The sequence below is a fragment of the Lepisosteus platostomus genome, chromosome 5 (assembly GCF_059453375.1).
Source record: "Lepisosteus platostomus isolate fLepPlt1 chromosome 5, fLepPlt1.hap1, whole genome shotgun sequence".
Classification (NCBI taxonomy): Eukaryota; Metazoa; Chordata; class Actinopteri; order Semionotiformes; family Lepisosteidae; genus Lepisosteus; species Lepisosteus platostomus.
The window spans coordinates 57,294,214-57,321,456 of record NC_142615.1 but is presented as its reverse complement, the minus strand read 5'-3'; the positions used below and the strand labels follow the sequence as shown (position 1 = coordinate 57,321,456).

The 27,243-nt window shown below is 43.5% G+C and overlaps 1 protein-coding gene and 5 non-coding genes across 7 annotated transcripts; 2 read left to right on the top strand and 4 right to left on the bottom strand.

Annotated features, from left to right (window-relative positions):
* The first annotated feature begins 385 nt into the window (after positions 1-385).
* Positions 386-2,830, top strand: LOC148669999 (zona pellucida sperm-binding protein 3-like). Of its 2 annotated transcripts, XM_088632491.1 has the most exons (9): positions 386-1,015; positions 1,117-1,232; positions 1,309-1,415; positions 1,490-1,664; positions 1,742-1,859; positions 2,058-2,158; positions 2,236-2,309; positions 2,477-2,659; positions 2,739-2,830. In XM_088632491.1, the coding sequence occupies exons 1-9, from the start codon at positions 458-460 to the stop codon at positions 2,744-2,746; spliced, it is 1,440 nt and encodes a 479-aa protein (XP_088488617.1). In that variant the 5' UTR covers positions 386-457; the 3' UTR covers positions 2,747-2,830. The 2 variants fall into 2 exon arrangements, with proteins under 2 accessions (XP_088488617.1, XP_088488616.1); XM_088632490.1 differs by lacking the exon at positions 2,739-2,830 and having other exon boundaries at positions 2,477-2,688.
* Positions 2,831-5,692: 2,862 nt separating this feature from the next.
* Positions 5,693-5,765, bottom strand: trnaf-gaa (transfer RNA phenylalanine (anticodon GAA)). Its single transcript has one exon. It is a non-coding gene; the product is annotated as a tRNA-Phe (tRNA).
* A 4,158-nt stretch (positions 5,766-9,923) lies between these two features.
* trnat-cgu (transfer RNA threonine (anticodon CGU)) lies at positions 9,924-9,995 on the bottom strand. Its single transcript has one exon. It is a non-coding gene; the product is annotated as a tRNA-Thr (tRNA).
* A 730-nt stretch (positions 9,996-10,725) lies between these two features.
* trnai-uau (transfer RNA isoleucine (anticodon UAU)) lies at positions 10,726-10,819 on the top strand. The gene is made up of 2 exons: positions 10,726-10,763; positions 10,784-10,819. It is a non-coding gene; the product is annotated as a tRNA-Ile (tRNA).
* Positions 10,820-20,665: 9,846 nt separating this feature from the next.
* trnal-caa (transfer RNA leucine (anticodon CAA)) lies at positions 20,666-20,778 on the bottom strand. Its single transcript has 2 exons — positions 20,741-20,778; positions 20,666-20,711 (listed from the first exon to the last, which is right to left on the bottom strand). It is a non-coding gene; the product is annotated as a tRNA-Leu (tRNA).
* Positions 20,779-26,535: 5,757 nt separating this feature from the next.
* trnai-uau (transfer RNA isoleucine (anticodon UAU)) lies at positions 26,536-26,629 on the bottom strand. The gene is made up of 2 exons: positions 26,592-26,629; positions 26,536-26,571 (listed from the first exon to the last, which is right to left on the bottom strand). It is a non-coding gene; the product is annotated as a tRNA-Ile (tRNA).
* Between the last annotated feature and the right edge of the window lie 614 nt (positions 26,630-27,243).

Here is a 27,243-nt window from a genome sequence, read left to right as displayed (position 1 = left end):
AACAGCCCCCTCGATAAAAGAAAGTGTGGACGGACGTGTCGCATGTTCCGTACTCTGTCTGACAGCGAGTTTAACACACTGTCCTTGGAAATTAGAAACTAATTGAACAATAAATTAATCTGAGCAAATTTTACACGTGTGGGTGATTTAATTCTGTCGAAATTGCGTGGAACTCCTCCGCTGAGGTCAGATACACACGGGAAAGTGTTCAGGAGGCTTCACGGAGTCCCGCCTCAGACTGGAAGCAGGTTCTAATTAGACCCTGAGAACAATCCGAGTCTCTGTGTGTAATTGATTGTGTTGATTGAGCGGTAGTGTGACCAGGTGTGTGGTAGTAGGTCCTGCCAGTATAAAAACCTATTCACCGCATTCACACTTTATGCTTTCTTGCTTCAACACAGTTTATTGGTTTACTTATTTTACTCCTGTAGCAGTTTAGCGGGACGTCAATTTGGCGATGCGCTCGTTTCTCTTTGTGCTGTGCCTGTGCGCAGGGGCCGGGCTCCCCGCACTGGTCTCCGCTGGGCCGGCTGGCTGGGACTCTCGGGAATTGGCGCTCCAGGCCGACCTCCCGGCTCCTGAAGACGCAGCCCAGTCGGAGGATTTGAACCTGGCAGATGCGCCCTCCGAAGACCTGTCTGCAAGCGAGAACGACTCGCAGTCCTTGGCTCCCGACTTCCGCCGCCTTCCCGTGTCCAGAGACGCGTACTCGCCCTACTTCGACAAGGAGAAGATGAAGCCCGAAGCCGGCAGCCGCCCCTTACCCGCCTACATCAAGAGCGTCCTGTTTCCTCCCCAGCGAGGGCGGCAACCGGCTCGCCCGGCCATCGGGGGCACCCGAGGAGTGGCTGTGTGGTGCGACTCCAGCAGGATGTACGTGAGGGTCAGTCGGCTCCTGTTCGGCTTCAGCTGTCGGCCATCGGAGGTGACCTTGGGCAACTGCAGCGTCAGCCGAACCACACGCCATTACTTCTACTTCATCTACGGGCTTCACGAGTGCGGTACCGAGCGATCGGTAAGCGGGTCTTCATCTACAGGCAGTGTATCGATGTGAGCTGTAGGGCCGGTATCGGGGTTGCCTTTCCTGGGAATATCCCTTCCTCTGTGACCTTGCAGGTTCTCCAGGGCCGCCTGGTGTACTCCAACACTCTCCGCTATGCCCCGCCCTCCTCCAGTGCACCTGTGCATCGCTTCATTCCCTTCTCTGTGCCTGTCAAGTGCTCCTACAACAGGTAGGCAGGGCTCTGCTGCTGCGGAGAAGCTGCTGGGGAAAGTGTCCAGATGCCCCTCAACCCCTCTGTCCTGCAGGTTCCACTACTCCTACAAGGTTGGCTATGTCCCCACGTGGGCCAGGAGAAGGACCTTCTTCAAGGACCTGAAGAACAAGCACAGCTTTGTGCTGCTCACCACCAACTGTAAGCTCCTTGAGTGAGTGGCTCCTGCCTGCAGGGGGTGCTGTGTGCAGGTGTAATGCTGCCTCTCTCTCCAGCCCGCTGGGTCCGGCTCTCTCCTAAGGATGAGTACTTCCTGGGTCAGCCCATGTACTTCCAGGCCACTGCCTACTTTGCCACAGTGGAGCAGAGGCTGTACATCCACTCGTGTTACGTAACGGAGAAACCGGACCAGCACTCCCAGCCCCGTTTCCCCGTGATCGACAACTTGGGGTACGGCCCCTTCTGGGAGGAGAGGTGGGCAGGAGCCCTGAGAGCCTGCAGGGGTTCATCCTTGTCCTTGTCCCCAGGTGCATGGTGGACAGCAAGGCAGATGGCTGCCTGTCCAGGTTTGTCCCCTCCAAGCAGAAGGATGTGCTCCGCTTCACAATTGATGCCTTCCTCTTCCAGAAGAAGCTGTCCAGGAAGGTACTGCTCTCAAAGGCTGCTCAGCCTTCTTGCTCTATTGATCCATTGTCTGCTTTTCCATCCATGATCTAGATGTGAACCAGACTGTGGCAGCTGTAGTGCCTAGAGCTGCCAGCTTGCCTTCACTGATGGCAGAAGGTTCTTCTCTGTCCCACTATTGGCCTTGATCCCTTAATGCTGTGACCTTCCCTCTTGTAGCATGAAGTGACTGAGCTGTACATGCACTGTGTCATGGCTGTGGCTCCTGCTAAAGCAACACCAGGGACCAAGTCCTGCACCTACAACAGGGAGGCGAAGAGGTACTTCTGCAAGGAGCCTGCTGAGGGTGCTCTGGGACATGCCAGGTGGAGGCCTCACCTGTCCTCCTCTCCTCCAGGTGGGAGGAGCTGTATGGTGACCATGAGGTCTGTGCCTGCTGTGAGTCCAGGTGTGCTGGCAGTCGGAATGAAGGTGGGTCTGGTTCTCTATCCCTTGTGGATGCATCTCTGCCCAAGAGACAACTATGCTTGGACAACTGAGGAATGATCCTGTGCTGGACAAAAGGACTGTGTAGATGAGTAGACTGTGGGTCTCCGGGTATAGCAGATCCCTCAATCCTGGGTGTTGCTTGTCCACAGGTACCAGGAGCCTGGTGACCAGTAGTCGGGTGTCTGTGGCACCAGTAGACGCTCCTCTGGAGGTGGGAGCTAACTGGACTGAGGATGAGGAGGGAGACCCTCAGAGCTCCAGTGAAGATGCTGAGAGCACCAGTGAGGATGTGGAGGGAGCAGAGGATTTTGGAGATGTTGGCCAGTGGACAGGTAGGGTCTGGCAGGAGGAGCCCCTATAGGGGTGGGTGTCCTGCAGTTCAGCTGCATTGTTCTCCTTCTTCCTCCCCAGGTGCCTGAATGAAGGCTCCAGCCTGGCCCTTGTGACTCTCCTGCCTCCAGTCGCCTTGTAATGGCAACATCTCAATAAAGCTGTGAAAGACCCTTCTGCCTGCCCTTGTTTCTTTATGGTTTATAGGCTTGAATGGGGTGGAGGAATTCAAGGGAAGTGAGACCCATTAATAAATGGAAGTATTTGTGGGGGTTCCCCTTTCAAGAATGCTTCCTGTATTGCTGCCAATGAGGACTGAAAATGTCTGGAGTAATAAAGCGTTGTACTGGGGGAAGATGGCCGCACTATTCCTTGGGCAGGGCAGTGTGACACTCTTTACTGGGGGAGAGACAGAGGTGTTCAATATACTGGAAATCCTCCCATTTCCGAGAGGGGTAGTGCTTATGGAGTGTGAGTTGCTACTGTAGTGCCCAGTAAGGGTGAGATCTGGTGTCCTATTCTAGGCTGCACAAACTTCCTAAAATAAACACAAGGAAGGAATTGTCAACAGGGGCTTGGTGTAAAGTAGGCCTTCCATTCCTTAGCAAAGGAACAATACTGGTGCACAAACATCAGTGAATAATGGTGCAGTTAGAATCTCGGAGGTTTTGTCTTATGGGTGTTGGTTTCACAGCAGTGGTATTGGACAGTCATGAGGAGTATTAGGATTGAGACTGGAGATCCCAACACCTGACTGGGAAGACAGGTGTTCACAACCACCTCTACCAGCAGCACAGACTGTGTAGATTGAGACTGAATGCTTACTACACAAAGCCTCTCCCCTGTTTCAGTGTCCCATGTCATGAATTTCAAGTGAATCCTAGTCTCCCTTTGTGACTACCTATAATTTGCACAAATCATGATGGCCCACTAACACTGTCAATTTTTAGCCCTACTGCACTGCCCTATTAAAGCTTCAAGGTTTTAGGATAAACTTTTTTATATAATGGTTCCAAAGGTGGCTTCTCAAAGCACTTGACATAATTACAATAAGAATACACAGGATAAAACAATTCCAATAGACAGAGGAGACCATGGATGGTGGTACTAAGGAAAGTAGAAGCAGAGGGGTAAAGAATGGAACCAGTTCAGTAAAGGCTCTTCTACAGAAGAAGGTGTTGAGTCTGAATTTGAAGGAGTTTAGGGAAGGTGACTCTGGTATCCTTGGGGAGAGAGTTTCAGAGCTTGGGGGCATAACAGGAGAAGGCCTTGTCACTCATACAGTGTAGATGGGCTTGGGGGACAGTTAGGAGACCAGAATAAGAAGAGCGAAGGTTCTGAGGTGGGGAGTAGGGTGATAATAGATCAAACTGCTACTGAGGTGCAACTGAAATGTGACGGCATGTTCTACAATTTATGCAAGAAAGGGTAATGTTAGGCTTTTATGGACCGTTGGTACAACAGCAGTGCTCAAGGATTCATTTCTAATATTGAGGACAATGGGTTATATACCCATCGTTCTTACCAAAGGATCAGAGACCTTTTGCTATATAAGAAGACTCCTTTCCACCACTAATTTATACAGGTTTGGTTCATTTGGGTTTTATCAGTTAAACATTTAAGTGAAGTCATTGTCCTGCACGCGGCCGAGCCCGACACACGGTACCGTCTGGTTTCTGTTGCTGGGCGCTCACCCTGCGGTCCATATGGGTCCTAATGCCCCAGTATATGGTAGTGGCAATTTCCCTAAGGAAACAAATACTCCACATTAGTCTGAATGCCACATTATTCATTGGTCCCACAGACATCACAGAAAAACAAAACTACTCACTCTTTAATCTCGTCTAATCCAAGACGCACCGAATATCACAGTCTTCTTTTAACACGCGTGCTGTGATTCCTCTATGTAGCAGAAATGACAACCGAGGAGCCGAGAGATTATTTCAGCATTTCGCGTCTGAACGGAAAACACAAACGACTAACTTGGAATGACTTGCTTTTGACGCTTTTCAAAGCGTTCTTTGTGCACGACGACTGCGCCACCAAGCAAACTACATAAATATGAGAAAACACGCAAGAGAGTTGTCACTCAGAGTGTCGAAGGGTCGATGTATACTGGGGCTCAGTTGAAATGCAACGTCAGGACTTTTCCGAATTATGTCACACGAAGAGAGCACAGCCCTTTCCGCCCTGCCGCGTGTGTCTCGGTAACTCGCTGTGATCGTATAGTGGTCAGTACTTTGCGTTGTGGCCACAACAACCCCAGTTCGAATCCGGGTCACGGCAGAATAGGGGCGTCTGCTTTTACTACTCGCACGAATGAAGGCAAAAAAAAAGCCAATCGATGTGAACGAACGGCGCTTTACAGAGGAGTACTGCCTGACCGGATCGTTGATGAGGCCACTCCGACCTCTTCTCGGTTTTCTTCAATGACTTACTAAGGATCTTCTTCACATTCGCCCATGCAGGGGAAGCCAGTTACACCAAAGCAAACGCAGGAAAGTGCATTTCAAGCAGAGACCAGGAGGGACTTGTTTACACCGAGAGTGGGCGGAGAATGGAACAATGCGCCCAGCCCTGTTGCTGGAGCCGATTCTTGATGAGCTCTTGGGCTCACTAAGAGGCCCCCGCTGGATGCTAATCTTTCTGTTGTTCTTGCAGGTCCTGCGCTGCTTTTGAGCCGACAGAGCTCGTCCTGGTCTGTGGGCACAGCCCAATTGCAAATGATCGGCTCCGCGTACAGAACGAACGTGCGTTTGGTACAAGAGTGCACGAAGGCACCGGAAATACATTGGGAACAAATGACCGGTCGCTCAAGACCTCTGTGAAGTACAGGAGCGTGCAAAACGGGGCTGTTTCCACCCGGTCTCGACCCGGGGACCTTTCGCATGTTAGGCGAACGTGATAGCCGCTACACTACGGAAACCTGCAGGGACCGCTGCTGGTGTCTCGCTTGCGTTTCGGGCTGAGAAAGGGAAGCGTCACTTTAGGCAGGGGGCGCTGGAGAGAGGAACAAAGGGCGCGATGAAACAAAATGCCGAAACCCGGGATCGAACCAGGGACCTTTAGATCTTCAGTCTAACGCTCTCCCAACTGAGCTATTTCGGCAGTATGGAGAGCCCACAGCCACCTGCTCCAGCCTTCCTGTGTTGCGGCATGAGCGCACCAAGAGTAGCGGGAGAGTGTTGCAGGAACGTCATTCAGAAGGAAAGCCACCCAGCTGCGCCCTCTGAGCTCTGTCCAGCGCATCTTCCTCGCATGGACTCCTGCCTGCGACGGGCAGGAAACAATTAGCAAGAACAGAACAACACCCCATGGGTGTCTCATGACCGCACCTTAGGTTGTGACACGTGCAGGTGTGAGGGGTTGCCGGGCTACTTTGGAGCAGAGCTTGGGCGGAGGGGGGGCGGGAAAGCAGACAAAGAGGTGACACCTCAAGGTCTGCACGATCACAGCTCTCCGCCGCCCCAGGCTTCCGCTCGATAAGCTACTGGACACACCCGCCCCTCCTCACACAGACCGTGGAAAAGCCCCCGAGTGGGAGGGCTCTCTCTTCCTCCCAGGAGCTCTTGGACACGATGCACAGACAGAGCGCGGGGAGCTGCCGCCTGCAAACACGGCTCCAGGCAGGACTCCACTCCGCAGGAGCCGCAGAGCAGAGGAGATGGGGGCAGCTTAGATCCAGTGCAGAGACCTGATCTGTTGTTGCTGTGTACGCTGTCCTTTCTGTTCTCGGGGTAGGACATCAGGAAGCACATTGAAGCGCTGCAACATGCACTGTACAGATCCCGCCACTACTGGGCCCGATTTCCCCGGATCGAAACCGGGCGGAAACAGGCCCGTTTCGTTTGTTGCCACGCACACTGTTTGGGGATTCGCCTAGCGCTGTGATCGAACAGACCCACTCACCTCTTAGTGTGGCGGGATCTGCACAGTGGATGTCGCAGCGCATCCTGCTTTCACTTCAATGCATGTCCTGATGTACCCTGGTCTCCCGCGTGACAGGTGGGGATATTTGCCACTATACTAACAAGGAAGACATCGCTCTCTGCTTAGTGTGTAAAACACTTACTTGCAGCATTGTGGGTGCTGTGGTTTAAATGCTATTGGTTTGTGAACAGAATACCCCTATCCAAGTACATTGTGCCACATTAAATAAACACACGAGAAAAAGAGATTCAGAACGCAAAGCTGTGTCAGTGTTCTGTGTAAAAAATCGGTTTGAACATCATGGGAGCTGTTTTTAATAAGCTGCTGAGTAAAGAATATTTTAATCTTCCTGCTGTCAGTAGTATTGTGAATATAGTTGACTCTTACCCGAATGAAAACAGAACGTAAAGGAAGGGTTTCAGAATTCAGACAGAGCTTTATTCCCGTGCTTACAGTCTGAGTAATTGGAGACTGCGCTATTCTATTGCCTATGGTCATATACGGGTTTTTCACATGAAGCCATATTGAACAGTATTTCTTGCGTTGTGAACTTGTGCACACAGCGGTCCCCCGGGTTCCAGTTAGTGCGTAATTACGCATCGATGAAAAACCGGAGGTTTAAAAAAAGATAATTAGCTCACTGATACTTTGATGTAGAGGCTGTGGAAATATCCACATGTCGTGGTCTTTTAAATGCATTTGGTTTGAAGGCGTTCTGGGCTTCCGTTGCGAAGATATGGACAAAATAATATTCGTGCTTGGTCAAACAAATGTCATATAAACGAAAAAGTAAAGGCTGAGAAAGCATTCACAATGTATTTTATACACAAAGCAAGTATTCTCGCGATTCTAAGAGGTTTCGTGTAAACGCTACAGGCGTGCCAAAATCGTTTTCGAACTTCAAGCTAACTTTTCCCCGGTTCTGGAGACCAGACCTCTTCTCTGACGAGAAGAAAAGGTCAGGAGCCGCAGTATTTAATGTAAATTTCATTTTTTTTTCTGTGGCGCAGCTAGTACCAAACACTTAATCTCGGGGTTGTGAATTCGAGCTCCACGCTGGTAAGAAATCATATAGGTTATGATAAATGTACTTTTTTAAATAAAAAGTAATATTATAAAACTTTCTCGATACCAGTTTGCAGGTGACATGTTCTTTATAAAAATAACCTTTAGTATGGGATCAATAACCGCGCCTGAACAAATATCGGAAAGAATCGCCTGTCACTAAGGTATTTAAGTAAAGTAGAGATATAATCAGAAAACCTACATATAGGAAATGTTAGTTACTTTGTATGTGCTTTAGCGTCTTCTTTTATATACCGAAAAAAAGGTTCAAGGCGTTCTAGTCGCTGTACTCCTCGTAGATAATCTCAACGAAATCACAATACAGTACAGGACACGCAGTGAGGAGCTCACACAACGAATAGTATTGAACATGCCAAGCGTAAAGGCACACTGCACATCTGCGAAACATCACATCCTAGTTTAGTTACAGTGAGATTATAGACTGGAAGCTAGGAAGTCTCAGATCACTTTTTTATTAAATGTTCAAGCAAACCCAAATACCTTTGCAAGAGACATTTCAGAATCCCAGTCAAATCCAGTATGATTGCTGGATCCCTCGAATTCGACAATATCACAGATCTGCAGTCCACGTTGTGCAAGACATACCGCCCAGAGCATTTCTAAGACAGGAAATACATTTTCGTTACGAAAAGAGATATACTGTACGTAGAGTGAAATGGTCTGGTACGAGTCCTAAGTTTGAATAGTTCAAAATAGACGAAAAAGGGTAATTACAGACTCTTTCGAAATGTAAGAACATTAAAGCTGTGCGGACCTTATCTTGATTTACCTAGTTTAATCGTTTTCAGAAAGTGTAATTGTATTATTTTATGTACCCTTGACGATTCTACTGATGTTATAATTGCTCTTGTTTATATTGAATTTATTTTGTTGTTCAAATAAAAAGTAAAAAAAAAACATTCCGGATGCGTCTGCTGTAGAAATAAAATGACATCAAAGGCGTTGTACGTAGAGTTCTGAAGCCTGTTCCACAGAAGAACTAGCTGAGATGAAAAGTTCGATATTCTACTGACAGGGCTATTCCCATCAACTCAGTTTCTTTCTGAAACAACGTTTTCCAAGAAAAACTTACACTTTGCAAAATTTGAAATAAAATACTTGCTTAAAAGTGCAGATTATTTTTTTTCCCAAAAACTGTAAAAGGAGAAAACCGACCTGTTGGAGTCTCTGTCGTACCATTGCTCAGTGCGGTCAGGTCGGGACTAAAACGATAGTAAGGTGCTGGTTCAAGCACATCTAGGCATGCCTTTCTCACTGTTCCATCGCGAACATCATCTAGAGAAAAAGTGGCATGTAATGTTTAATACATTATTGGCCTTATTAATAATTTGAGGGAATATAAATGCTTTGCATGTATCGAATTACAGCACGTAACAACTGAGTACCTGAGTCGATATCACCGGGCAATTTCCAATAACGACCAACATCAGACACTTCAAGAAAAATAAGATTCCATATCTTGGAATGTAGGGCGGGAGAATTCATTTATACTCCTGTTGCATCTTGAGCTAAACTTTTTTTTAAAAAATATGACGCAGATTTGCTCAAGATACTTGTAATCGCCTTAAAGAGTTTTCATGAAAACGTACATCGGCTAGCTCTCCACTGTTAATTGACAGAACTTTTGAAGAAACTGTTCTTATATAAGCAACATACAAATTAAACATCTTAATGAACATGAAGGGAAATCTATGGAAGCCCGTTTCCGTCAGGGAGTAAAAAAAACGCGCTATGATATCTCATTGTATGTCTTTTTTTACTTAAAAAGGTCTTCTTTAGCTCAGCTGGCAAGACCTGGGTTCGAGCCAATGCAGTGAGGCACGAACTAGGGTGGGAGCTGCGAGGGCACAAGCCCTACAACCCGAATCCGTTACAATAACAAAAGGACAGACATTGATGGGCTATTTCGAAGTCGCAAATGTGAGATATAAAGTAGGAATTCTGAGTTACTAAGTCGCAATTCTGAGTTGCTAAGTCTGAATTCTGAGATACCATAGCGGGTTTTTTTTTACTCCCTGGCGGAAACGGGCTTCCATAGAAATCCGGGTTGTGAATAACAACTGTCACTACACACGATTGAGTTCTTGAGGCTGGCACCTAAGACAACTCAGCCATCCTGACAAGCAGTGGAGGATGCCCGTTACTTTGTCAAAGGATTATTAACTACTTTTCTTTTCTTATTATTACAGAGATTTCTACATTGCAAGACAATTGACGATTTAGATAAAGGTATATCGTGGCACGCAAACCAGGCACGGACGGGGTTTGAACCCGCGCTCTTCGGTTTACGAAACCGATGCCTTACCACTTGGCCACCGCGCACACAGTTTAGTTTTTTTTTCCCATCAAGGCTAATACATTTTGAAAAAAAAATCTGTGCGCAAATTGCAATGGCAGGAGAAGTAAAGAATATAGTTCTTCTGTGGAGCTGGCTTCAGACTCTGCTTATAGCGCCCGTCAAATAAAATAGATATTTTATTTTTACAGGAAGACGCATTCCGAAATGTATCTCTGCAGTTTTAGAAAAGTTTTGAATGGTATATTTTATACAACGCACAAACCGTATTCTAATTGCAGACTGCAGATCTGTGCAGCAATCGTACTACATTTCACTGTGATTCTGAAATACTTCTAGCAAACATATTCAGGTTTCCTTGAACTTTAATAAAAAACTACTTCGCTTTCAATCTCTGGTGTTACTGTAAACTCGGACGTGATGTTCCGCAGATGTGCAGTGTGCCTTCTTGTCTTATTCAAGTTTACTGGATTTGTGAAACGAAAATACAAACTGGACAGTTTCAGACACATGAAGACTCATAAATGTCACTACAAATGACAAATTTGTAGTGTAAATCCGCCGGGCTGATTTACGTGTCTGACCATCTCTCTCCTCCCTCTTCGGCAGTGAGCACTATTTTTTCATTTTCTTCCCTTGTAGTTTCCTCGCTCTTTTACTGTCCCTTTCTCCCACGGAGAGACGGAAAACATGCCGAAATCGTTTTCACCCTGTGTTTGTGCAACGTCAGTGTGTGAAGGAAAAGCAATCTACGTGGCTCCAGTGGCGCAATCGGTCAGCGCGCGGTACTTATACAGCAGTGCACAGCGGAGTCATGCCGAGGTTGTGAGTTCGAGCCTCACCTAGAGCAGTGTGGCCTGTCTTTAGCTACCGAAAGCAACCGTCCACTTTAGATACTGTTACTTATAGGTCGTCCTTAACACCTTATCTAACGGGATTGTAGCTTGTTAGGTGTTTGCTGGAGATCCAGTCTAAATTAACATCAAAGGAACAGGTAAAGGTTTATTCCACGTCACACCCGAAGAAGGGTCCACGTTGTGTTTCCTTCTCCTTTCAGCATGGAATAAACCTATACTTTTTCCTTTGCAGCTGACGCAGGTCACTACTTAAATTCCCATCAGCTGTGGACCCCCAGCTGATCTCTACACAGATAGATGAGAGATATCTTCTTAGACGAGAGGTCTACTGGGACTAAGGGAGCACGATTGGGTACCGAAGACTTGAAAAAGCTCTCGCATTAGATTCCGTTTTTGTTGTTTCCCAGATTTGTTTTTAATGTTCTTTTTGTTTTGAAGTTGTTCCTTTAAGTATTTGTTTATTTTATTTTCTGTAGTCGTTAGACTACTACAGTGATTTACCTAGGTTCCCGGAAGGCTTCTCGCATCGTGGTTGTTGTGTTTTTGGGTTACAAGTATTTTTTTTCTATTGATAGGACCCCACGCATTACTGTGGGACTAGTTAACTTAAGTTCTTACATTGTACCTGAAATTACCACATAAACTACTACTCTGTTTTTCTTTTTTTTAAATAAAGGCACAAATGATGTTTTTTTTTTCTTGTAGCTGATTGGCAATGACCCTACAAAGGGTCATTGCAACGAACGTGGCTGCTGAAATTTGTCAGCAGCTCCATACTAAACCTGTTCTCAATTGCAACAAACCTAAAATAACATTAGATGTTACCGATGTAGGAGACTAACTTAAACCACCTCTTCACAGGGTTTATGTAGTTCAGTAGAGGAACAGTCGATCGCATTTGAACTGTTCTGAATGTAGTGGAAATAATATAGTCACAAAGTAACGAACATACGCACCACTTGCTTGAAATATTTACTGTAGCTAAAATTGTTTTCTAGACACCACAACTATTCACAATGAATTTGATGAATACATGTCTTTATTAATAAAAGTGTAATTTATTAATAATTAAGATTAATGTATATCTTTATTAGTAGCTGTATTACCGGTAATGCATGTACAGTCCTTAATATGGGATAGTGAACTTTCAGGTATCCTGGGGAGGTAAGAAAACTGAAATGAAGGAAATACATATTTAAAGGGGGTGTAAGTCTTAAATGTGTTCTGTTACATCTGGGTGTTAACTGAATAGATTGTATTACTTATTGTGATTTGACACATGTCTGTCTCAGGAGACAGCAGAAAAATTGAGGAATTTGCAGGTACAGAAAATAACTTGAACTGAACAGGCAAATGTAAGGTTATGTTAAAGAAAAATAAACTTTGTCACCTTTTTCAACATGATTATTTAAGACAGTTTATCGGAACCGTATCTCTCCTCGATTCTGTGGCTGTGGTCCAACAGTAACGGTGGTGAAACAAGCAGAATGTGCGGAAAGAATTGGAGACGTAACGGGAGACTCATCCAGTCGATAGAAGGGTTGTGTACGCTGAGAAGTGTAGTTTAAAAGCTTAACGAGCCAGGGAGGAGTCAAACCTGCAATCTTCTGAGCTAAAGTCAAACACATTATCCATTGCACCACTGGTTCTGATACCCTAAAGCCACCACTGTGAGCTTTGTGCTGCTATTAGTAAGACTGTAGCACTCCGGTGTTCACAACAGCCCCCCACCACCAGGAACTCAAACCCAGGCCTCCTGCATCACTCAACAGGGACCTAGCCTGTTGAGCTAAAGAGCAATCTCCCTTCAGTCCTGCGGCTGTGGCCCTGCTATTACAGGGAAGGGCAGTGACATCACCGCTCTGGTAAGCCGGCTCTTACACACTCAATGGTGGCCGTATGCGTTACACTCTCCCCCGCTTAACTCACCAACCTCAGCAAAGGGCTATCCCATTCCACTGCTGACACCAATGTAACGCTCCAGGGTTCACATGGGCATCCTCGCCACTGCCACATCAGGTCAGTCCCCCACCGTCAGGGACTCAAACCCAGACCTCTGGCATCACTCAACAGGGACCCAGCCTGTTGAACTAAAGGGAGACCGTCCCTAAGCTCAAGCGGCTGGGTCCCTGTTGAGCTATGGTGGCGGTCACAGGTTTGAGTCCCCGACGGTGGGGGGCTGACTTAAGTGGCAATGGCAAGGGTGCCCACCTGAACCCCCAACCATTACAATACTATACATCGCTCCAGTCCAAATTTTCTCAATTAGATTCATGTGTTTTCTACTTGTATTTAGCTACTATGTCTTTCGTTTGGTCTGTTTTAAAAATAGCATCTCAAACGATTTTATGTGTCATGCTGAAATTCACACACGGGGGATGTCACATGAAAGACAATCACAGATAAGATGTTGCATTTAAAAAGAAATCCAGAGTGGCAGTAGAAAACAAAGCCTTATACACGAGATGCAAGTGCTCTACCACTGAACTAAACTGATAGGCACTTTTGCCTGCAGCTCTTTAATTGAGTTAGGGAGAGTGAAGGGTCTACACAGTGTACAATTTAAAGGTCGAAGCAAGACAATCTGATGCGAGGAGAATTCACAAAACGAGCCTCTGCTTTATCGTTTACTGAGCATTCAATGAACATCTAAGTGAAAGACATATTCACTATTTTCACTTTTTGTTTAAAGAACACTTTTATCACGTTCTGCACTCCCGGTGTTTAACGGTGTTCTTTTCTACACTCCTGATTTGAGGATCCCCAGGTAAACAAAATTCCGATATATTGAATAGTATTTATGTTTACATTTATATTCACTCGTGCCAAAAGCTTGTGTTCTCTGCATATATCAGGATGTGGAAAGAGGCCCAATCACATCTGGAGTAGATAGTATTTAGGTCAAAGCTAATTCAAAGTGCATCTCTGGGTGTGTTTGAATTACCTACGTGTTTGACTGAAGGACAAGCTCACGGTGCCATAAAAATTGACACTCGTCATCTTTTCTTCTACATTCACAGGTTTTACGCTAAAGACAAAAATTTTTTTTTGTCGTTTTCATGCCAGCTGGCACTAATTATTCTGCACTGACAGGGAAGATTAGTATTTTATCTATCACAATATGTGTGGAATTTGTTTTTAAAAAAGTTGTTCCAGAAATGAACACTTCCATTAAAGTTAAGGCAGACACCTGTTGCTGTCCACAACGACCAACTCTGCATGGCAAGAGAGGAAGAAAAGCACTGTGGTGATTTGAACCCAGAAACTTATTTACTAGACATGCACGTTAACCAGCTAAGCCACAGCACCAACAGAACACTATCCTTTTACAGCCTCTTAGACACACCGCTCTGAGATACCTGCGTTCTGTGTGCGCTGAGCCTGCTCGCTGAGCAAGTGATGAGAAATGGCTTTTATCTGGTAATTTCAAGTCCAAGGAGCTCAATATGCTTTTTATGTTTGACATCTTCAAGGAAAATGGTGAAATCGCAGGTGGAAGAGGAAAATGATCCTTGAGTAGAGGAAATACGACCATCTTGAGCACTAACTCATGTCAGGAGGCTAACTTCTGGGATGAGGTGGTGGGGTGGTAAGGCGATGGACTACTAATCCATTGTGCTCTGCACATGTGGGTGTGAATCCCATCCTTGTGAAGTTCAGCAGTTGACAGATGTGCCTTTTTAAACTGGGTGTGCTTTCGTTTCGTCTTTCGCTCCTGTACTACAGCAGTAATATTTCTAGATGTGCATGAACATGGTATAGTAGGCTGACGGCAGGAACACGTGGCCCACAAGCAGTGACAGTATCAGAGGTGTCTGCAGTGTGTTGGTTTGTGAGCACTAATAAAATAACTTGCCGTGGAAGCACGTGTGCCTGCATTAATACAGCTCCATTGAGCAGAAAAAGCAACACAAACACCGACTTGTCAACAGGAAGTTTCCGTAGCTGAAAACACAGCCATTGTGCTCCAGGTGAAGCTTGTGTCACAGGATGTGGGTCATTGAGGCAGTCACGGGCTGGGATTGATTGGGTTATGTTGATTTGTGTTACAGGGTGTGGGTCATTGAGGCAGAAACAGGCTGTGATTGATTAGGTTATGTTGAATTCCAGGATGGTGTCAATGTTGCCTCTCACTCAAGGGGGTGACTGCAGTTGTCCCAATTAATACAGGAACAGTCAGTAAAAACAGTCAAACCCAAGTCGTTCAGGGAGCAATTAGGTATCGAGACTTGGAGGTGTGAGGAGTCGCTGAGCCAGTTTTAGCCAGACCAAGGGGTGAACTGATAAGGTTCCATGACACCTAGCTCAGCACTCCCACACCCCTCAAACAACACAAGCTTCCTCCTGGAAAAATACTGGGCAGACCTGATTCTGACAGGGACAGTGGAAACCCCCCTGAAAGGGATTGGCTAAGGAGAGGGATAAAAAAGACCTGAGACAGAACAGAGGGGGCTCCCGATTCCCACTGGATCCTGGAGACGACACAGGCAGCACAAGGAAGCTGCAGGGTGCAAGACCCCGCTGCAGAGTGCAAGACCCCGGAGGAACTCTGCAGAGACTTCTAATACCTGGAGGCAAGGATCTACTGGTTCAGTAACTGACGACAACGAAAGACATTGGCATTGGAACAGAGGTACTGTACAGAGACTTTTAACACCTGAAGGTGAGGAACAAGGAAACTGGCACAGTTAGCTGATTCAAACTGAAAGGAATGTAATATAGTCGCAGAGGATTTCTATTGTTACCTGAACAGAGACTGGGGAAATAGGACTGGGCGATACCCCTCTCCTCAAAGTGGGCCATCAGAGACTACAGGTACTAAGTAGAGACGATCGAGTAACCTCTCTTCAGTATTTTACAGGAAAGACTGCTGCCCCTCTGTATTCATTTTGACCCTGGGAAGGACCTTTTGCTGCTGTGAATTCTGTTTTCGTTGTGTTTTTGGGTGACAGTGAATGTGAATGTAGTTGGAAAATAAAAAGGGCACTTATACAATACAAATGCTTGTCGCTGGTCTGTGTGTGCATTGGTGATTCTGGGAGACAAACAGAGCCTGTGGTAGAGGGGCCCTAGCACCCCGTTTGTATTGCTAGGTGGTGTAGATGTACACGAAGCAGGAACATCCCTCGCCCTTGGGTTCACCTTACTGTGACACCTTCTTCATCTATGTTTTTTGAGTGCACTGCAAATGATCTTAGTATCGAAATGCCGTCCCACATAACCGATCCAAACAAGCTGCTTTAGAGAGGAGCACTGCCGGAGCTTATCGTTGGCAAACTGATGGTTTATTGATGGTTTAAAAACTTATTTAATGTGAAACGGTCATTGTGATTGTAAAACGGTCAAAATGTTAGTGAAGAAATCAGTAATGTGAGGAAAGGTGAATTGTGGGAGCCTCTTGACTACCCGTGTCGTGCTGTGTTTCTCTCTCATTCTACTTGGAGTGGTGCCGTCGCTTCTGGATAAAGTCTGTCTTGGGTCATTCCGGACAAGTCAGGTATGACTGTGCTTCACCACAAGAAGAGACACCTCACTTGCGAGGATCCCAACAGTATATTTCCCCTTTCAGAGCCCATGGGAGTGAATTTCATACACAATTAAAAAAGCCTCATTTTATTTAGAGGCTTCAGACACTTTTTTAATTAAAAAAGTGACCTGAAACGCCTTAGCTTTCAGGTTTGCTAGAACCTGTAATAATAAAATGGTCTCAAACTTTCATTGTCTGATGTAGCTGTCTCTAAAGTTGGACATGATGTTTTGGAGATGCTGAGATATTGAGAAGAACTCAACTACATGGTGAGAAGTCTGGGTTCAGCACCAGCAGATGGTGAAAAACTCTTAGCTGACCCCAACCTAATTTGAACGCGCAACTTTCTGAGCTAGAATCAACTACACTACCACTGTGCCACACCCTATAGTCTTCTTTAGCTCCCCAAAGGAGAAAAATCAGTGTCCCAAAAAAAGTGCTTCCCGAAATGTCTTTAACAGAAAGGAAAATTTAGACAGGCTTCCATTTCTGCATTAAGAACTGTTTGTGCTGTCCTGTAATTGAGGAAATATACCACCTAAATCAGCAAAGAGTTCTACGTTTGAATAGTTCTAAATAGACGTAAATGGATATTTACAGACTCTTTCGAAATGTAGGAACATGAAAGCTGTGTGGACCTTGTTTTTATTTACTTTGTTTAACTTTTTTTTCCATAAAGTCTGATTGTATTATTTATGTGCCCCTCACGAGTCTATTAATACGTTATATGTGCTCTTGTTTATATTGAATCTATTTTGTTGTTCAAATAAAAAGTAAAACAAAAACAAACTCCGGATGGGTGCTGCTATAGAAATAAAACAACATCAAGGGTGCTGTACGCAGAGGTCTGTAGCCTGCTCCACAGAAGAACTTTATCCAGAGGTGTTTAAGAATTCGAGATCTCACCATGAGAGGGGAAGCATCTCAGAAAAAGCAGGTGCAGTCGGTTCCATAGTCATAACGCCACTGTCGGACAAGAGCAAAAGCCACCCGGCTTCCTCCGGGCAAGTAATGAGACAAAGAGACAGGACACAGTGGTTAGTGTGGCTGAGTGGTCTAAGGTGCTGGATTAAGGCTCCAGTCTTGTTGGAGGTGTGTGTTTGAATCCCACTGCTGCTAAGAGTTTTTGTGTTACAACCACCAAGTGGAGCAATGTGTTAAAAGCTACTTTATCAGCTTAACATCAAAGCAGGGAGAAAAAAGTGTTTCTTCTTCTCAACACAAATTCTTTTTTCCACCTTCAGCAGGGAAGTTTGTCTACCAAGATCACTTTTGAGTCAGTGCAAATCACAATGCGCCCTCAATTTTAATGTCGGTTGTGCTCCTTTTATCTGTGAAACGTTAATGTTCTGCATTTTCAAGTCGAGTCATCCTCAGGGGTAGAGCTGATTAAGTCTTTCCGCATAGCGCTCCATCAGAAATAACTTGTCTAAGTTCCAAAGAGATTGTGGGTTTCACTTCAAGCAATCATAAAGCATACCTCACATGTCAGATCTAAATGGGGAATTTGTTGGTTACAAAGCTGAACGTTTTTCCATGTTCTGCTAGAGTATCCACTGGCTTGCCTTTATCAGCTGTCTTGGAAAGATAAGCTGTGCTTCGTCTCAGGAAAAATCATTAGTACTGTCATTTTATTCTGTGCATATGGCCGATATTTAAAGTATATAAAAATCACGAGTTCATAGATTTATCCAAATATCAACGGCACCTTGTAAACCTGTGATAAGAATTCCTTCAATCCAATAGTTTCACTCCAGGGAAAAGGCAGGGAAACATAGAGAATTCTTATTTAAAGACAACATCCGTATTGGATTGCATGTCAGCAGGCATCACTCAGAATTCCTAATATGATTTTGAATTCAGTTTTGCAGTTCTTCAGTGTTTTACTACTTTCAGAGAGTCCTTTATTGACCTTGCTGAAGCAGAGAAGCTACATAATCACAGATGTGACCAGTTTTTCTGCTGTTTCTGGTTAATAATGATTATTATTTTGTATTTTGATTAGTATTTTTCGTAGCGTTCTTCCTCAGCTTTTAAGTTATTTGGTGAGCACGAACCACTGAGAACGAGTCTGAATCAATCAAGAACATATACGGTACTGCTGTCCTGTGTACAACTGCTTCGTCCTAATTGAGCTTTTCAGTGTTGAAAAGACGTTTCCAATTTCGATTGCTTGTTTCAGAGGATGTGCTACAAGATCACAGATTCATTTGAAAAGATTTGGAGATGTATTGGCTGGGATTCAAAACTGGCTCAATTGCATGAAGGCACCTATACTCAGCAACGAGAGGAAAGGAGAAGGGGCCAGAGGTAGTGTGGCTGAATTGTCTAATATGCTGGATTTTAGGCTCCACTCTCTCAGGGGCGTGGGTTTAAATCCCACTACTGCCCAATGTTTTAAGACCTTACTTCCTGTGATTTGTAATATGGTCAGTAAAAGCACTTTATGTAAGTATTTCTTATGTCAGCGTTACAAGTCACTTACTGCTCCACAGGTCCGGGGTTCAATCCCTGGCATCTTCAGGTGTTTTATATTACTGTACTCACATCGCAATCTTCTGTTGAGTGAGAACTCTTTGCTCGTGTTCATAGAGAGCCAGGTTTACCTTTTGAATCTCACCCGGGATTTCCTGAGAGATCATTCAGCGAGCGAGCCCTCCCTCTGGACTCCGCACTGAGCTGAAAGCTGCACGAATTCCTCACTGCGTGTCCTCTACTGTTACAGGTGGTCCAGCGTAAATGTGCAGCACAGTGATATGAACAACTTGAACTTTTTCTGTATGTGAAGAAAAATGCAAAAGAGCATGTAAAGTATTGATCATATAAAATATCCATGGTACAACTCGAGAAAAAACTGAAGCACAAAACAACGACTTTTGATGATTACAAGAGATTCAAGAAACACAACCGTCCACAGATGGGTTCGGATCCTGAACGCATAAGTCAAAAGAAAAAAAGCGAAGTAAACTCTCTTCATTGTCTTATAGTTTATGTAATAAAACATTTTTTTTCTTTCTTTATAATTTCTTACTGTTGATAGACGATTTATTGAATTTTAACAGAATCACAACTACAAACATTTGGGGTTAAACTGTTATTCACATACTCTAACAAAGAGAAACGTTAGTCTCTTCCAGTGTGTGAGCCAATTTCTAAAAAAATTAAAAATAAGTTATAGAAATTGAATTGTTCTACTTTTTAGGCTTGCATAGTCTTATTCATATTTCAGTTAAGCCTTTTCTTCTGTAGTAATTTCATTTGATATTAAAATTAGTCCTGATTTACAAGAATTTTGTAATAAGTTTCAATTTAGAAAAATCGTGACCAGAAGCTACCAAAACTGGTAATGTTCACATAATGTGTAATGCCAAAGCAGCAGTTGGGGTGGGAAACAAAAGGCATTTCTTGGTATGAATCCTTAAATTTCATAGATGGCGTTCTAGGACTTCTCGCTTCAGATAAAGCTGTTAATACATCATAAATTTCTACTCAATCAATATCTGCAGTGTTATCACTACCAAACGCTAAATATAGATCCTGGCAATAATTCATGAGTTGTTCGTTAGAAAATTGTTTATGTTTTTTTTTTTAACATATTTTCAATACCAGACAAAAAGTCGAAAGTTTCAATTTCATGCAACTGATGAAATCTCTCTTCGATGGAAGTTAAAAGACAGTACATCCAAAATACTGCGGAATCAATCAGATTTACATGTTTCTTGTGGATCCAGAAGATCATTTTGAGATTTAAAACATGCCTGTCTTTTCTTTTTTCGAGGACGAAGAAGTAGCAGCAGTAGTAGAAGTTATGGCAAGAACGTGTTTAGAGTTCAGCACTTCTCATTTCTAATGCAGAGCCATCGAAAAGCACCGCCAGTGATAAAAGAAATTGCAGAATTGGTCTGTTCATGGTGCCTACACGCTTTGAATTGCTGGCATTTTCTGCAAGTGTTCCTTTTTGAGGGTTCATGAAATTCCTCACATTTGAGCCAACACTAAAATATTTCATTCGGGGTCACCTAATTCATAGTGCAAACCGAATCTACAGGGGAATGCTGTGGCACATGAAGCCGTTTGTTATTCTGTTGTGAGGTGTGAGGGGCGGAATGCAAATCGAGTTGGTGAATAGAAAATGAAACAGGAGTCACTTCTTGAGCTACGAATTCCAAAAAGTATGAAAACCTGTGCATTTTAACAGTGCAGAATACTCACAAATTGCACTGAGTTGCTTGCTTTCTTCTGCTGCTTTTATATTTCAGTCATTCACTGTCAGCTAGCACTGGAACAATTCAAGAGAGGTAAAAACAGAAGCTGTCAGGAGTGGGATTTGAACCCACACCTCCATTGGGAGACCAGAACACCCAAGCCAGCTGGAAAGACACATGTCCTTGAGTCTGGTGCCTTAGACCACTCGGCCACCCTGACAAGCGAAAGCAAGTGATGTGCTGAATGCACCAGTAGTTGACTAAACTGAGTTTCTTCCCTGAAATTATTTGCTTGCGAAGACCCAAGTTGCCTTGAATGGATCTTGGAAATCAAATATACGGATGGATTGTTATTCGGTTGTGAGTTTTGAGGGGCGTATTATAAATTGAGTTGGTGAAAAGGTGCTTTTTGTTAGTCTGTCGGGAGGCTGCACAAGGTGTTTAGAGGGAGAACTTCTAAAAGGCAGGCTCTCTATGTTTAACATCAAGAAAGATTTTTTTTCTCAATGGAAATGCTCTTTGGCGCTTTCAGCTTTACGTAGGGAACAACGTCTGCCGAGACCACTTTTGAGCCAGTGCAAATGGTAATGTGCCACCAAGTACATTTAATATTGGCTGTGGTAGCAAGCTGCTTTTGTTTGTGAAGCTTTTACTTCTTTAAGCTGAATCATCGGCAGGAGTAGCTTATTAAATCTTTGCTCATTGCGCTCCATCAGAAATACCTTGTCCATGTTCAAAAGAGATCAGGGGATTTACTTCATGCTTTCACATGGCATACCTTACACGAAAGATTTAAATGGGGAATTGATTGTGCTTCTTGATGTTGTTCCTGTGGTTGCCTTGGTTACAATGGTGAACGTTCTTCCACGTTCTGCTAGAGTATCCACTGGGTGGGCTTTATCAATTGGCTCGGATAGGTCATCAGTGCTCCGTCTCCAGAAAAATAATCAGCACTGTCTTTTTTCTGTGCGCATGACCGTCTTTTAAAACATATAAAATCACGAGTTCATTGATTTCTCCAAATAACAACAATACATTTTAACCCTTCAATCCAATAGTTTTACTCCAAGTAAAAAGCAGCGCAATATATAGAGAGATGACATTCAAAGATTTCAACGTTCTTATTGGATTGCCTGTATGCAGATATCGCTCAGAATTGCTAATATGATTTTAATTCAGTTTTTCTCTACTACTTTCAGTGTCTTTTATTGACCTTGCTGAAGCAGAGAAGTGACATAATCACAAATGCAACCAGTTGTGCAGCTGTTTCTGGTTAATAATGATTCATGCGAAAAAAAAACCAGCTCCTTGCATTAAGAGTCCTCCCTCTGGATTCCTCTGAAAGCTGCGCGAATTACTCACTGCGTGTCCTGTACTGTGTAGCACAGTGACAAGAACACCTTGAGTTTTTTTTCCGTATGTGAAGGAAAATGCAAAAGAGCATGAAAAGTATTGATGGTATAAAATATCCATGGTACAACTCGAGAAAGAACTGAAGGACAAAACAATGACATTTGATGATTACAAGAGAAACACAACCGTCCGAACATGGGCTTGGATCCTGACCGCTTGCGTTAAAAGACAAAGCAAAGGATATAACCTGTAAATGTCTTCATGTCTTACAGTTTATGAAATAAGACAATTTCTTACTTTCTTGATAATTTCTTACTATTGATAGATGCTTTTTTAATTTTAACAGAATCACAATTACAAACAAATGGGGTTAAACTGTTATTCACATACTCTAACGAAGAGAAACGTTAGTGTCTTCCGGTGTGTGAGCCCATCTCTCAAAAAATAAAAAAATAAGTTCTATAAATTGAATTGTTCTATTTTTCAGGCTTGCATAGTCTTATTCATATTTCAGTTAAGCCTTTTCCTCTGTAGTAATTTCATTTGATATTAAAATTAGTCCTGATTTACAATTTTGGACATGGTTCATCTTAAAGAATTTTGTAATAAGTTTCAGTTTAGGAAAATCGTGCCCAGAAGCTACCAAAACTGGTAATGTTCACATAATGTGTAATGCAAAAGCAGCAGTTGGGGTGGGAAACAAAAGGCATTTCTTGGTATGAATCCTTAAATTTCATAGATGGCGTTCTAGGACTTCTCGCTTCAGATAAAGCTGTCAATACATCATAGATTTCTACTCAATCAATATCAGCAGTGTTATCACTACCGAACGCTAAATATAGATCCTGGCAATAATTCATGAGTTGTTTGTTAGAAAATTGTTTATGTTTTTTTTTAAAACAGGACGAAGGAGTAGCAGCAGGAGTAGCAGCTAAATGTATTGGCGCTACATAAACCTACAGTAGTTTCCAGTTTTGCAGAGAAGTGACATAATCACAAATGCGACCAGTTGTGCAGCTGTTTCTGGATAATAATGATGAATGTGAAATAAAAAACAGCTCCTTGCATTAAGAGCAAGAGCAACCAATGCGCTCGCTTGTTGAGTTGGGTATTTTCCGAGCTACTCTTCCTTAGCTGTGTACAGGTTTGATGGGTTTACTGAGACAATTATTCATGTAGCAGTAATCACGAGGTGGTTCGCTGTGGTTTTTAGAAAATCAATCGTCAGAACAACTAACAACGCACACACACATGTTCAATACACGAGATACAGTTATTAATATAAATTGTGCACCAAACATATACCAGTCTGCCTGGATACAAGCGGCAGACCTTACTGTGAGGATTATCAATATACAAGGTATATAATCTCGAAGAGATGCAAACACAAAGAGATACACAACAGAGAATATATGTCAATATATATCGTTCGGTTACCAAATCGCTAATCAGCGTTATTACCCACTGTTACTCTAAACTCGGAAGTAAATGCAATACTCGTGAATTAAATTGATAACAACTTGTGTTGAGGTACAATTGAATTCTCGAGACGCAATGTAGGACATGGGGTTTACTTATCCACTGTGTATGGATTTGGAATTTCCCGGCACGAACACCAAACCAGCTGACAGGCTCTGTTGCAGCCTTGGTTCCAGTGGTTGTCCAATGGGCGTTGTCCCGGCGTCCTCTGGCTACCGGCCAACCAGTAGAGGTGCAGCTCGGAGTTGGACGGGCGGAGGAATCTAACTGCGACGCGCAGGGCAGTCGTTGCTCCGAGGGGATCTACCAGCAGTCCAGCTGGCTAGTAGAAAGTATCTATGCACAGAGTGTGACCGCGAGTCCGCACAAGTCACTCTTTTGCCAGGGAAGAAGCTGGTTCGTTCCCGGACCAGCGCTGCTACTGAATAAGCTATTCAGGTTGTCGACGAGGGTCCAACTGTAGGCTGCCGTTGATCAAGCGGAGCATTCACGTTGGTAGAATTCTGAGTACTTATGGGATCCTCGGCCTCGCGCTTAGAACAAAGTCCAAGTCCCAGTGCAGACAACAGCAGTTATCATGTGATTGTCTCTGAGGATGCGCGAAAATGGCCAAGGAGAGCCCCGATCTGAGCTTGCGCTCCCTTTTTAACCAAGACACAGATGTGTGCTGATTGGTTGAGATTTTGGCGGGCATTGGAGACCCACGTGGTGTTACCACGCCCTGCAAATCCCTGATTGGTTGATCAAGGTGAGATACGAGTCACTTACTCCTGACACTTAGGAATGCAGTCCAGATGTCCATTTGGCACTCCCTAGACAGATAGGCGCCAATGGATACCATTGATCATGATAGCCAGGCTTAGCTAAATGCATCCCTGTTTGGGAGCTGTCCCTTATCAAAAGAAAATATCTTAAATCAGCCTGCATGAATACTTTCTCTGTGGCTGCACCACAGAGATGGAGAGTGAGATGGGGCCTCATTTAGGAAAGCACAGCAACGCTTAATTCTGTCTTATTACAAAGTATTGCTGCTACAACTGCTTAAATTCAAACTAAACAGGACTATGGGAATGAGATTTGATTTCGAACTGGGATTTAAATAAATAGGACCACTGCACTACATTGTGCTTTATGTAAGACAAAAGGTGGGCTTCCTGTGTTTTCGATAACTCAGTTGTAAGAGCGGAGGAATATAGTGGAAACAGCTGGGAACTCTTTGCTCTCTGGTTTGAATCTGGCTGGAAGAAAGGTGTTTTTTATGTTCTTTAATCAAAAAGTGAAAATTTATCTTTCACTTAGTTGTCTTATTTTCTAGGCTTGTAGACTCCTCACTCTTCCTAAAAGAAAGTGCTGCAGATAAAGATACAGTAGTTGTCAGAAGTTTAGTTCAGTGGTAGAGCACATACAGGCTGTATGTGGTTGTTTTCAATCGCCGGCGTCTGCACTCTGGATTTCTTCCTAAGCGCGATATCTTTCCTTACTTGTGTGTGAATTTCATGCGCGACACATAAACCCTTTGTCTGTTTTATAAAGATTATATTTTAAATCAGTTAAAACAAAAAAAGTACCAATTACATACATGTAGAAAACACATGTATCTAATTTGAAAATTTGGGCAATGTATTACTAGTAGTGGAGCTGAGCTCACAGAAGAGCAGTTGATATTGTTAAACCACGTATTTTTTTAAATGACGCTACTAAGCACTGGCATCGTGTTTGTGCAGTCCTACCCAAGCTTTCTATCGACTGGATGAGTTTCCTGTTCCATCTCCAATTCTTTCCGCACATTTCACCTGTTTCACCACCGTTATCATTAGACTATAGCCACTAATACGAGAATACTGTTCTGAAAGACTGTCTTAAATAATAATGTTGAAAAGGTTAATGATAAGAGATTTTTTCATTAAGGTAACCATACATTTGCCTGTATAGTACAACTTATTATCTGTATCCGCAAATCCCCGATATTAATGCTGTCTCCTGAGAAACAGAAGTGTAGAGTCAAATAATATTACAACAAATCTATTCAATTAACACCCCTATGTGAACGAACACATTTAAGACTTACACCCCTTTTAAATATGTATTTCCTTCATTTCAGTTCTCTCCCCGGGATACCTGAAAATTCATTATAGTATAATAAAGTCTGTGCATGCATTACCTGTAATACAGCTACTAATATAGATAACATTAAACTTCATTATTAAGATATTACACTTTTATTAATAAAATATGTATTGATAAAATTCCTTGTGAATAATTGTAGTGTCTGGAAAGCAATTGTTCATTACTTAATGACGATATTATTTCCACTACATTCAGGACAGTTCCAATGTAATCTATTGTTCCACTTCGTCTGCTTAGTCTCCTACTTTAGTAACATCTAATGGGGAGCAGCTGTTATTTTAGGTTTGTTGCAATTGAGAACAGGTTTGCTACAGAGCTGCTGACAAATTTCAGCAGCCAGTTTGTTGCAACTGACCCGTTGTAGCTACCAATCAGAAGCAAGGAGAAACAAACATTAGGTTTGCCTTTTTTTTAAAAAAAAAGGAAAACAGAGTACAGTAGTAGTTTATGTGGTAATTTCAGGTACAATGTATGAACTAAAGTTAACTAGTCCCACAGTAATGCGTGGGGTCCTATCAATAGAAAAAAAAAATTGTTGTAACCCGAAAACACAACAAACACAAAACGAGAAGTCTTACGGGAACCTAGGTAAATCCCTGTAGTTGTCTAGCAACTATAAAAAAACAACCAAACACAACAACTTCAAAAGAAAAAGAACATTAAAACAAATCTGGGGAACAACATAAACACATAATCTAATGCGAGAGCTTTATCAAGTCTTCAGTGCTCCTCTCGTCTCAGTAGACCCCTCTCATATATTTGTGTACAGGTCAACTGGAGGTATACAGCTGATAGTAATTTAAGTAGGGAGCTGCATCACAGCATGCGTGGGCTGCAAATGGAAAAGTATAGGTTTATTCCATGCTGAAAATAGAGGTAAACACAACGTTTCAGCTGTGGAGCCTTCTTTGATTGTGACTCGAAATAAATCGTTACTTGTTCGTTTGATGTTAATTTATCTCCATCAAATACCAAAGAGTATCTAAACTCGACAGTTGCGCTCAGTAGAGAAAGACACTGCTCCAGGTGAGGCTTGAACTCACAACCTCGGCATGACTCTGCTGTGCACTGCTGTATAAGTACCGCGCACTGACCGATTGCGCCACTGGAGCTGTGCAACTTCTGTTCTTCATACAGACTGACGGTGCAGAAACACAGGGTGAAAACGGTTTCGGTTGTGGATCCATCTCCACCTGGGGAAAAGGAACAATAAAATAGCAAAGAAAATACAAGAAAAGAAACTGAAAGAATTGTGCTAACAGCAAAGGGGGACGGAGGGAGGTGGTCGGACAAGTAAATCAGCCTGGCAGATTATTTGTATCGACATGTTTTGAGTCAATCAGCAAACAGATTTCTCTTCATGTGCCTTAAACTGTGCAGTTTGTATCTTCGTTGTAGATAGGTTTCTTCAGAAGTCCAGTAAACTGACAATAATGGAGAACTAGCTGACGCACCCCGTCGTGAAGACCCTCTGTAAGGTGATTACACGTTTCATTTTCAAGTCGCCTCCTTTACACGCAATTGCAGCCCGGACACTGAGAGAAAGCATGAGAAATGGCTTCAATTTCAATGTGAAAGCGCAGTACAGGTTCGATGGCTTCACATCTCCCATCAGTCAAATAAAATTGCAGTAAAGCGATCTAAATATGACTCTGAAGTACTGGGAAAGATGATTATTTTGAGCGTGCCTCCCAGGGTCTGCTACGAGGCTTAAGTTGGCTTCTTA

Coding starts and splice junctions, on each gene's coding strand:
- LOC148669999 (XM_088632490.1), top strand. CDS start 458: ATGCGCTCGTTTCTCTTTGTGCTGTGCCTGTGCGCAGGGGCCGGGCTC. Junction 1,016..1,116: donor AGTGCGGTACCGAGCGATCG/GTAAGCGGGTCT, acceptor GTGACCTTGCAG/GTTCTCCAGGGCCGCCTGGT. Junction 1,416..1,489: donor TGTGCTGCTCACCACCAACT/GTAAGCTCCTTG, acceptor CTCTCTCTCCAG/CCCGCTGGGTCCGGCTCTCT.